The following is an 11976-nucleotide window of genomic DNA, read 5'->3' on the forward strand; positions in this document are numbered from 1 at the left end:
ATTCGCATACCGATGTGGGCCAGATGAAGGTGCAAGAGTTCTACGATAATCCATAAATCACCTATAAGGATCTTGTTCGTGGGGTGGATGAGAAGCAATGTTCTGAAAACCGGTTCGAACCGGCCGGTCGAACCGTGAACCAGATACTAAAGCGGTTCGAACAATAAGAAAAACCGTAAAATTAAGAAACCGGCGTTGAACCGACGAACCGGCCGGTTACCGGTCGGTCGAACCGAACCGGAACCCGGCCGGTTTTTTAGCTGTGCAGCAAAACGCTACCGTTTTGCGTTTTGTTAACCCCAGGACGCGAACCCTAGCGCAGCCACGTCCCTCATTCCTCCCCTCCTTCCCCAACGTTCCCTCTCCCTCTCTCCAACCTCCATTGCCACCCTCCTGAACTCTGCAATCGCCGCTTCCACCTCCGTTCGGTGCCGACCTTGCCGCCGCAACCCACCTTCTTTTCTCCTCCCTTTCTCCCTTCGCCTCCTCTCTCTTCACTCCCCCCTCAACACCCCTGCCTCCACCGAACCACCGCTGCGACCCTATTGTCGCCGGCGGCCTGCACACATCACCACCAACTCCAGTCGCGACCCTTCCTCTCCACCTTGCGCCCCGCTTCCCGCTCGCTCGGCACCACTGCCCCCTGCCTGCGCCACCCTCTGCTCCACCGCGAGGCTCGTCGCCGCCACCGCTACTAGGCGGCACCACTGTCTTCCTCCCTTTCCATTTTCCAACACCAATCTCTTCTGCCCTATTCCAGGTTCCCCTGTCTCCAGTTCTCTTTTTCCTTTCTTTTCAATTAATTATGTTTGTTGTTCTTAGTCAGTTAGTCGATTAATTTTGGTTGCTAGGATAGTTAGCTTGCATGATGTTAGGTAGCTAGGTTGTGGTTACAGGATTCTAGGCTTGATAAGTGCTCTGTTCCTATTTACTTTTTGCTTGCTAGTTATTTGGTTGTTGTGTGGTGATGTTCTATGTTATTTTTGTTCCTGCTATGCTGCTTTCTCCATGCTGCCTTGCTGCACTTTACTTGTGAAATTGTACTTGCTGCTGCCTGAACTTATGCTTTCATGCCTCATATGTAATTTTTGCTGCTTTTTGCTACCCGAGAACATCCGATTTATTGCTGGAATGCTGCCCAAATTTTTAGAAATTGTCTTGGTTTTAAACTTGCTACCTAGAGTTAAACTTTTGAAATTGTTTTATTTTTCTTTGAACTGTGTAGTGTGATTAGTTGATTACTCAAACTGATTGGAGGTATTTTACTTTGAATTGAAACTGAGCTGTGATTCAAGATGATGAACACCAAAACTGTGAACTTTGAAATTCTGTCTCCCTTTGAAATTTCTGTATGCAACTTTGTTTCTGGCATCATCATTGTACTTTGTGTTCATGTAGCAATTTGAGTATGGGCTATAGAATACATTTTTGTAGTTTTTGCGTGATTTAGGCAGGCTTAATGTTTATTCGATCTGTTCTCTGCTCTTATATTCTATCCCCTTTGGGCTGAGCAGAATGAGAAGAGTTAGCAATTAGCTTGACTTTACTGCTTTGTAGAGCCTTGTAGCTGATGCTATGGCATACTCAGCCATACTTCCTGACTCTTAATGTGAGTTTCTGCTGAAGGCTATGCTTTACACTGCATTTGTAGTGAGTGCCCTAATAAATTTTTGTACTCTCCTTCAGTAGCTAATTAATCTGGACAATTAATCTTGAGTGGGACATAGCTTGATGATTCAAATTATCCATGAATTGAAAGAAATTGGCTTGTTGCAAATAAAGAAAACCTTTGTGCTTCCAAAAATAAAGGGGGATTTGGACAGAGCAATATGCACATGTAACTTATTACCAGAAAATTTCTTAAAGTCTTTTAATTCTTTAATTTTAATTCTCTCTTGAACAGTTCATTATTAGTGATGGCAATAACATGTATGATTTCACTTATGTTGGAAATGTGGCTCATTCCCATTTATGTGCTGACCGAGCTCTAGCTTCAGAAGGGGAAGTTTCAAAAAAAGCTGTAGGAGAGGTACCTTTGAAAGATTCTCTCATTACATTTTTTGGTGTATAAATATTTGTTTAATTATGTAAACGAAGATTAAACATGGACATCTTAGAAGGCGGTGATGATGATCCTGCTTTATTGTAGATGGGTTGTTAGTTATTCACAGGTGTACATTCTTTAGAAACCACGGTTGCTAACATGATGATGAGTTGATGATACATTTAAGGGTAGAATTTCATCTTTTGGGTGAATGACACGACCTAGAAAATATATGTTTCAGCAAATCCTAATCAAATACTTAAGCTAAAATAAGAAAGATATACAACAAAAAACCTTATTCCACTTGGTAGGGTTGATGATTGATGACAAACTTGGATCATTTTGATGCTGCTATGTTATGTTTGATTGGTTGTTTTGTTTTTTGACTTTTGAATTTGTATTTGAATGAGATTCTAGTTTATGTAGTACTTTTAATTTGAATGATATTTTAAAGTTTAGATTAGAATATAATTATATTTTCATGTGTTTATTTATATTTTATTTATTATTTTATTATAAAACGGTTTTTTCGGTTCAACCAGAATGGTTAGGGCCACCCTTCAACTACCACCTCCAAATTATGGTTTAGAGACTTACAGTGAGAGAATGAGCCAGGATCAGAAGTATGACCAAGTACTTGCTGGCATTTGCCTCCCAGGAGCTCAGTAGAGGTTGAGTTTAGACGAGCAGCCAAACCAATTGGGCCGACAAAACTTCAAGCCGGTTGCTAGAGGATGGTTGGAGTTCATCCAACGCTCTATTATCCCGACTGACAACCGCTCGGAGTACACAGTAGATAGAGTCATCATGATCCATTGTATCATGATTGGTTATGAGGTGGCAGTGGAGGATATTATCCCACAACAAATATTTAGCATTGCCTCCAACGCAATCACACATGCTAAGTTGGCCTTTCCTCACCTTATTTACCAGCTTTGTGAGGCCACAGAGGTCCGCTTGGATAATGATTTTTCTATCCCAATTGAGTGGCAAATCTCAAGAAAGACTATGGAGCATGCAAGAGAGTACGCAAGGGTTCTGAGAGGAGGACAAGCCGAGGAAGAAGCGCATCAAGCTCCTCCACCACCTCTCATGTCTCAAGAGCACTACTTTCCACCTCAAGAGTACTGGCAGCAGCTGACATCCTCACTCGAGCAGATGAGGGTCACTCAAGATAGCTACGGCATCCTTTTCCATCAGATTGTGGCAGAACAATAGAGTCAGTGCCACGAGCTTCGTCAAGTGAGGCAAGACATAGGGCGTTTGAGAGGACCATATGGAGCACATCCTGAGGAAGAAGATGGCCACCACAATGACTGAGGTGGTTGAGTTCCTTTCATTATATTTTTCTTTCCGTTATGCTTATGTTTATTTTCATGTTTCCTATTTTCTAGTATTTACTATATAGTGCATGACTCTTAATTTCAATTTTCTTTAGTTTCTAGTCCGTTTTTAGTTACGCTTTTATTTTCAATGGTGTCTCATGTACCGTCCTCAAGAAAATCTTACAAAAAAAGAGAGAAAAAGTGGTGTTTAATGTTAGAAAGTTGAGTTTATTTTACTATTATCTTGTTACATTGTATGTGGTCGTATTCATAATTGGGATTATGATTGCATTAAGAGAATAATGTGTGAAGTTTCTTGAACAAGAGGAATGTTGACTCTTGAGAAACAAAAATTTGGAAAAGTGTTATGAAACCTCCCCAAATGAGCAAGAGGTTGATCCATGAACCAAAAGAATTGAAAAGAAAAACAAAAAAAGAGAGAGAAAAAGAAAGAATAAGAAAAAGAAAAAAATAATGACAAGATAAAAAAGAAAGCTAAGTTGCAAAGCTCTGAGCATCAATGACTGAAATCCAAATATGTGCCTGTGGTGTTTATTGTCCAAGGACGGGTTGGGTGATTAGATCCAAGGGGTGTTTCATCACCCGATAACTTGGATCAACTGATTCGAGATTGTTGATTAAAAACCTGCTACACGAGCCACCTTGAGACGAGACATTTCGCAGTCCAAAGAGACTCTGGGCATCGATGTTTGGGATCAAAATCTCGGTTATATGCTTGTGATACGACCATGTCAAGGAGAGGTTAAGCAAGTAGATCTACAAGGTGCTTTATCACCTGGTAACTTTGGCCAACTGGTCCGAGATTACCAATCGAACGCTCACTATCAAGAGTTATCTTGAGACAGAGTATTTAGAGTTGTCAACAGAAAAATTCTCTCTAAATTCAAAGAAAAGAAATTCAAGGATCAATTAGAAATTAATGGGAGTGAGATTTCATAACATCATTTGGGTTCTAGTTCCTTTGAAGTGTTGACATCCCCAAGTTTCAAGGAACACTAAAGACTAAGGATGCACTCATGATCACAATGATTGATAAATCCTACTCTTAGAACAAGCATAAGCTTTACTGAAACTTCAACTTTTACCCAAAACCACTTTAGTTTTCAGTGTTTAAGTTGCTTGAGGACAAGCAACACTTCAAGTTTGGTGTTGTGATACGTGAGCATCATTGGTGTCTTTTCTATGTGATTTATATGGTATTCTGTTGATTTATTAGAGAATTTTAGTAGATTATGTCCCATTGGATGCTACTTTGAGACTGTGCAGTAACTGAAGAAAAGAAAAAAGAGTTAAACAATAATTAAGTTGGATTTTCAAAAAGCATATGACATATTTGATAAGGGGCCAGATACCAATTCAGAAATTGACTAGTTAAAAAACTCGAATCTCGTTGCAAGAATAGTTTCAAACCGGCAAATATCCCTATCAAAGTTTAATTTGTTTGTTACAAATGTAAGCTAATAAAAATCAAGAGTATTAGATCTCAGGTCGTCTCTCAAAGGAATTAGAGTGAGGTGTACGTACTATTGGTTATAAGATAACAGGGATTTTAAAGACAAAAAGGCAAGAAACTAAATTATAAGAAGGTTTAATTACTCTGTTGGTCCCTATAGTTTCGCAAAATTTTCAATTAGGTCCCTATACTTTTTTTCCTTTTAATTGGGTCCTGCACCAATTTTTTTTTCAATCAGGTCCCTCTTGGTAGTAATTGGCTTAATTGTATAGGAACCCAACTAAAAAAAATTGGTGCCGGGACTCAAATAAAAGAAAAAAAATGTGTAGGGACTTAATTTAAAAAAATTAGTGCATGGACTCAATTAAAAGGAAAAAAAAGTATAGGGACCTAATAAAAAATTTCGTGAAACTATAGGGACCAACAGAGTAATTAAACCTTATAAGAAAGTAGAGCTAACAAATGCTAAAAAGGTATCTTGGCTAGGATTGAGAATTAATATTTTCTATCCTTGTCATTAATCGTAACATAACAATGATCAAGAGTAACCCTATTTCGTCATCTCCTACACCGGGAGAAGGTCAAATAGGCATAGTTAACCCTAATCTATAAGTCCTAATCAATTTACTAATTGAATTGGCAAATGAATAGAGTCAATGGAGACAAGATTAACTAACAACTCTAGATTACCAATCCAAAGTGGACATTAATGACTTAAGGTCGCCTAATTTTCTAATTTCAAGCCAAGAATGCAAAAATTTACTCTAAACTAAACCAAGAATTTTATTAAACACTTGGAAGTAATAAAATAAAAACATATTAAATTACAATAATTAAAAAAATCTAATGCTACCAAATGCAAGAAATTAATAACAATAACTCAAACAAGCATCAAGAAAACATAAAACAACAAATTATATTAAAGAAAATTGAAAATGGACAATTATTCATAAATTAAAAAGTAGCAAATAGAGAAATTAACAAGAGAAACTAGGCAAATTAAGATACTAGAACAAGAAACTATAAAGAGAATAAAACTAAAACAATAATTAAAACCTAAATCTAAGGAGAAATTAACCTAAGAACCCTAAATTCTAGAGAGAAGATGGAGCTTCTCTCTTTAGAATTCTAACCTAAGCCATGCTCTAAACTATACTAATGGCTTCTCCTTGATCCCTCTTGAGAATAGCTTTAAATACTTCAGAAATAAGTTGGATTAGATCCAAGAAAGCCCTGAAATCGCGACCCACTGTCATTTTAAGTAAATCACATGCTGACAGTCATGCGTATGCATCTGCCATGCATACGCCCGACTTGAGATTCATGCATACGCATAAGGCATGCATACGCGCAATTTGGGATTCATGCGTATGCATAAGGCATGCATACGTATGACTATGAAAATCTCTAATATTCATTTCTTCATGAATTCTCTACTTTTGCATGATTTTTCTTCACTTCTTCAAGCCATCATTACCTTCTAAGCCTGAAATCACTCAACAGATACATCAAGGTATTGAATGGAATTAAAGTGAATTAAATTTAGTAATTTAAGAGCCTAAAAAGCATGTTTTTAATCATGAAGCACAATTAGGAGAAATTCATAAAACTATGTTATTTCAATGAATAAACATGAGAAAAGTCAACAAATTTCACTCATTTAAAGCAGATAAATACCATGAAATGTGGATTTGTCAACCTCACCACACTTTAACAATAGCATGTCCTCATGCTAAACATAAAAAAAGACAAGATCAAAGGGTGTTCAAAATTTATTGAAAGAAAACTATCTATATCTATTCTATCTATCTACGTATATGTACCTATCTACTTGGTCAAAACAAATTAATCTTCAAGAAAACATATAAACAATCAAGGGCTTAACCAAGATATCATTCTATGTAATTCCCATGAATCAATTTGAGTTCTTAAAGAAGCATAATAACTTGCAAGATAAGAGATAATAACAGGTGGAAACATAGAATTGAGCAATCAAACCCCTCATCAGATGTGTATACTCTCTAATCGCTCAAGTGTATAGGGTTGATTCGCTCAATTCTCTTCTAATGTTGCTTTCTAAGACCTGTTTCTCATCAGACAATCAATAATTATTCAATGTATGCATACAAATATTATGAGGACTTTTCAAGGGTTATAATGGGGCTAGGGTCAAGGTAAGGATGTATATGGTTAAGTGAGTTAGAATTTAAATCTTTGATTAACTTAAACTCTCACCTAACATTTAACAACCTATACAATTCTAATACAAACCTAACTACCCATTAATTCACTTTTTTACACAATCATGCATTCTTTTCAATTCACATCTCATATGCACTGTTATTATTACTTTTCTTTGGGGCCTTTATCCCCTTTTTATTTTTTTCATTTCTCTTTCTTTCTTTTATTTTTTTTTATAAAACATCAAATAGAATATATACAAAAATATCAATGCATGTTGTTTAAACATTCAATGCAAGAGTATGTATCAAATTCCCAAGATTTTCAATAAAAATTCAAAATACATTTTTATCTCAACCAATGTTTCCAAATTTTGCACACTTAAATAATAGACATCCTCACTAGCCTAAGCTAATCAAAGATCCAAATAAGGGATATTTATTATTTTTCACTTAAGGCTAGTAATGTATTGAAGTTAAGAACAAAATGGGGTTAAATGGCTCAAAATTAGTTAACAAAGATAGATGAAAGGTTGACTATTTGGGTAAATAAGTTAAATAAAACAACGACCTCAATCATATAATTTCATATATACATAGAATAATGGATATAAAGAATTAAACAAGTCAAAGATTATAATCATAGAAGAGAATAACACACACAAGAATGAAAATAGTGGTTGAAATTATGCAACCACACATTAAAAGCTCAAAAACTCACAAGATTGTGTGTTTTAGCTCTAAACTATATTCCACATATTTTTCAAGCAAGTTCAATGAAAAGTTTTTCAACTCAAATCAACTTGGGATGCCTTATAAAGAATGTTTTTCTTAGAAAATTAATTTATTTGACTAAGCTTATTCTATATATAATAATGTGATCGGATGAAAAATCATCAAAATGTGTAAGTTTATTTCCTATTCTTAATCAATCCAAAACATCATGTATATAGGAAATTAAATTAGGTTCAATGATCACATTATCCAATCACAACTAACTACTAAAAGCTAAAGATATGTATATGTACAAACCAAAATATGAAAATGCAATGAACCAAAGTAACTAGAATATGTAGCAAAGATATATACAAACTAAAATAACAAAGTGAAAAAGCTAGAAAAGTATCCAAAATAACAAAAATTAAAGCTAAGAGTGTTCGGAACAGAAACAATTTCACCAAAAAATTTGCCAATTCGGTCAGACAACCTCTGTATACTTAAAATCAAGCACCGTCCTCAGTGCTCACATGGAATGGAAGGAGTCATCGTCATCTCCACCTTCAACTGGTGGATCCTGCTCCTCCTCCTCGCTAGGCTTTGATGGGGTGTCACACTCCTCTATCATCTCATCCCAATCCTGGTTTTAGTGCTTGATGTTCTTGTAGCGTCGCTTGGAGCGGCGCTCCAAGAAAGCTATCTCCTCAAATAACTGGTAGATTAGATGATAGAGCAGATCTCATGATGATGATGGTGTTGTTGGTGCAGGTGACGGCTCTACTACTGATGATGCTGAGCCTGAAGGGCCTGCTTCTCTTGTGGATGCTGGCTGACAGCGGCCTCTACGTCTGGCGGTTGGCTGAAACTTGTACCAGTTACCATGTGGTATTATTTTCTTTCTCCTGATGAATATGGATCTCTCATCAGTGGTCAGCCAGATAATCTCGGCCTCCGTAGCTAACTAGGTGATCAAACACCGGAAGGCCAGGTTGCCAATGTAGTGAGCCCGACTCATATGCTTTCTGATTAGTCATGGAAGGTACAGCCATTTACCCTCCAAGACATACCAGAAGAAGACTGTCATGTATGCAGTAATCTCTATCTTGTGGGTGCCCGGCATCACGTAATTAGACAGGATCTACTGCCATATCCTAGCCTCCATCGTCAGGGCATTAACTAAAGTAGCCTTGGGAGCTGTTTTGTTAGAACCATATATCCACTGACTCCCAGGCTTCACAATGATGTCCATCACTTTATCCCAGTTGAAGGTCATCATTTTTCTCTCACTTTCTGCCTATTCATAAGCATCCTTCTCAATTGTCTTAGACAGAAAGTGGGTTTTCTCGATTGACTCCTCAGTAACTGAGATCTTTTTGCACCTCAAGTGAATTGCATTGAGGGCCCCCTGTAGTAATTGGCGTAGAACTCACAGACCCACGATGCATTCATAGCCACAAGTTCCCTATCTAAGAATACCCATTTCCACTGAGTAATCTGATCCTCAGTATATTGTTGCATCTCATCGGGGATTTGGAGCTTCCTCTCAACGTCCAGACTGCATTTTTGAAAGTCCAGGAACTTCAGCTCTGAGTACAGATTAGAGAATTTGAACTCATCACTAGGAGGCAAACTCTGATTCTCTTTATCTCTCCTACTGATGGTTCTTTTTGTTTGAGCCTCATCCGCTGATTCAATAGCCTATTGGGTTCTCTTTCTTTTACTCGACTCTATGGCCTTACCTTTACCTTTTCCTTTTCTATCAGACATCCTAAAAAAGAACAAAAAAATGGGCATATGAAATGCATTCTAAAGGCACACAAAGTAAAATGATATAACAAGCAGGCAAGAATCAAGAAACTGGGGTAAATAACAACATATTTGTGAAGTGAACAAAGAAAATACAATTGATTAAAAGTGTATGTGAAATTTAAAACAAAACCAAAACCAAACAGGAATCACACTGCAATCAATCAAAGTCAATTAAAGTTTGTTAACTTGCCTGTTTAACAAAAAGAAGGTAAAGGAACATTGTTGTTATGCACTTAGAGAAAGAAAAAGAATTAGTTGAAAAAGAAAATTTAGTGGTTACATACATAGCAAACATGGTCCTTAACTCGGAAACATTTTCAAAATGTGCAAAACAGGCAAGCTCACATTCAACTTCACAGAATATGCATTATGATAAAATGAGCAGTTTAAAGGTATGTGTAGTGCACATATTCAACAAAACGGTTCAACATATCATTAAGGCATAAGCATAGCAATCGATGAATGAAAAAGAAAAAATCACAATGAAACACAACATTCTCAACCATCAATGCATTCAAATGGACCACAAGATTAACGTTAAAAGAGTTAAGGCTGCACCTAAGATAACTCCAACAAACAAGCATGAAGAAAGTGAATAAAACAAGTTACATAGGCTGAAATCTGTTAATATTGTAAATTTAAGTAAAAGAAACCTCAAGTATGTCAAGCATACAGGTTTTGGTCATTTTGGAATTCAAAACAAACATCTCAATGCATTTAGATCAAATGATAGGAAAAACAGGCATTGAAATAGGAAATTGACCAAAAACTGTCATTAAAAGCTCTAGAGGTAATTTTGCTTATTATCTAGTGTACAAGTTCTTATTGACATAGAATACTGTCAATGAGAACTTTGCATCACCAGCTCACAAAACACAGCTTCAACATATAAAAAAATTCAGCAGCATATAGTAGTAAACAGGAATCAAATGAGCTAGTGGTTGGTCAATTGAGCGTAGCATAATATCATGATAATCTAACACATTATCAAAAAATTTTAGCATAATACCTTAGCTCAATTGACATCAATTACCAAGGATGTATAATGAAAAACAATTAAATAATTCTGGTAGCATAAATCAACAAAAAGCAGCAACCATCCATGAATTTGACGATTCACCAAATCAGATAAGAATATCAAGTCAATTCATGAAGTAGTCATATAATATTAGCAACAATTCAACAATTTAACATAACATTTTACTCAATCAGCCATTTTTCAAATGAATTTAGCAATTCTTTACTTAATTCATGGGAATTCAAACAATTATGTACAATTGAGTAAAGTAACAAAGTTCAACATAATCGACAAATGAACGATAAAACCATCAATCATTCAAGTAAATAGCAGAAAAATCCAAACCAAACATAAGCACAGCAACAAAATAAATAAACCTAAATCCACTACATACTATGTTCAACCTACCTAACAACCTAAATTCACTACAACATATAATCTAACTAATTCTAATCTAACAAAACTAACTTGTTAAACTAAAAATTAAACTAAAATAAAATAAAAAGAAAAATGGTAAAAAACTAGAACAGGAAACTAAACAGAGAAAAAGGAAAGAGAATGGGTGGACTAGCGGCAGCAGAATGATGTTTAACCAGGAAGATGGTGCAATGGTAGTGCAGCAGCAGCGGTGATGGCCACTGGCAGCTAGAGGCTTTTCTGCGAAAAATAGAGAAAAATAGGATCGACAGTTCACAGATAGAAAGAGGAGAAAGGGGAGAAAGAGGGTGGTTGTAGTGGCGTCCATGGTGGCTATGGTGGTCACCAATAGAATTGGAAGGTTGGAGCTAACAACAATGGAGGTTTGGGGTGGGTTGTGTTTAGATACAAAGAAAATAAGTGAAAGGGGGTAATGAGTCACACAAATTAGGGATTCGCATAAGTGGCTGAAATTTGAATTTGTGCGTACGCGTGTAAGATGCGTATGCATGAGTGGTTGTACGAAATGGTTGTGTACGCGAGTAAAGACATGCGACGCGAGATATTGCCACTGCCCCCTTATGTCGCATATGCAAGAAATGGTTGCGCACGCAACTTTGTTAAAAACTTGGTGTTTGCGTGTATGCATTAGCCATGCATACACGCGAGCTTGCTCTCGTTTTTTTTTTCAAAACTTTTTTCACTTTTCCACCAGATCTCAAACACTTAATTAAGATACCAAATCAATGTCAAACTTTATTAAACAAGTTAAACTACCAATTAAACTAAACAAACCTAACTAAAAATGAAAATTTAACTTACTCACCAATATATACAAAAGAGAAAATGGAAAGAGTTTACCATGGTAGGGTGTCTCCCACCTAGCACTTTTAGTTAAAGTCCTTAAGTTGGACATTTTGGTAAGCTCTTTTCATGGTGGCTTATGCTTCAATTTATCCTGAAACTTTCACCAGTGCTTGGTCTTCAAGTGA

At 36.3% G+C, this 11976-nt stretch overlaps 1 protein-coding gene across 1 annotated transcript; it reads right to left on the bottom strand.

The window, feature by feature from the left end:
- Positions 1 to 216: 216 nt before the first annotated feature.
- LOC127741120 (uncharacterized) lies at positions 217 to 8368 on the bottom strand. Its single transcript, XM_052252753.1, has 2 exons — positions 8271 to 8368; positions 217 to 787 (listed from the first exon to the last, which is right to left on the bottom strand). Exons 1-2 carry the CDS (start codon positions 8366 to 8368, stop codon positions 217 to 219), a joined length of 669 nt encoding a protein of 222 aa, XP_052108713.1.
- Positions 8369 to 11976: the final 3608 nt, after the last annotated feature.

The sequence above is a fragment of the Arachis duranensis genome, chromosome 8 (assembly GCF_000817695.3).
Source record: "Arachis duranensis cultivar V14167 chromosome 8, aradu.V14167.gnm2.J7QH, whole genome shotgun sequence".
Lineage (NCBI taxonomy): Eukaryota > Viridiplantae > Streptophyta > Magnoliopsida > Fabales > Fabaceae > Arachis > Arachis duranensis.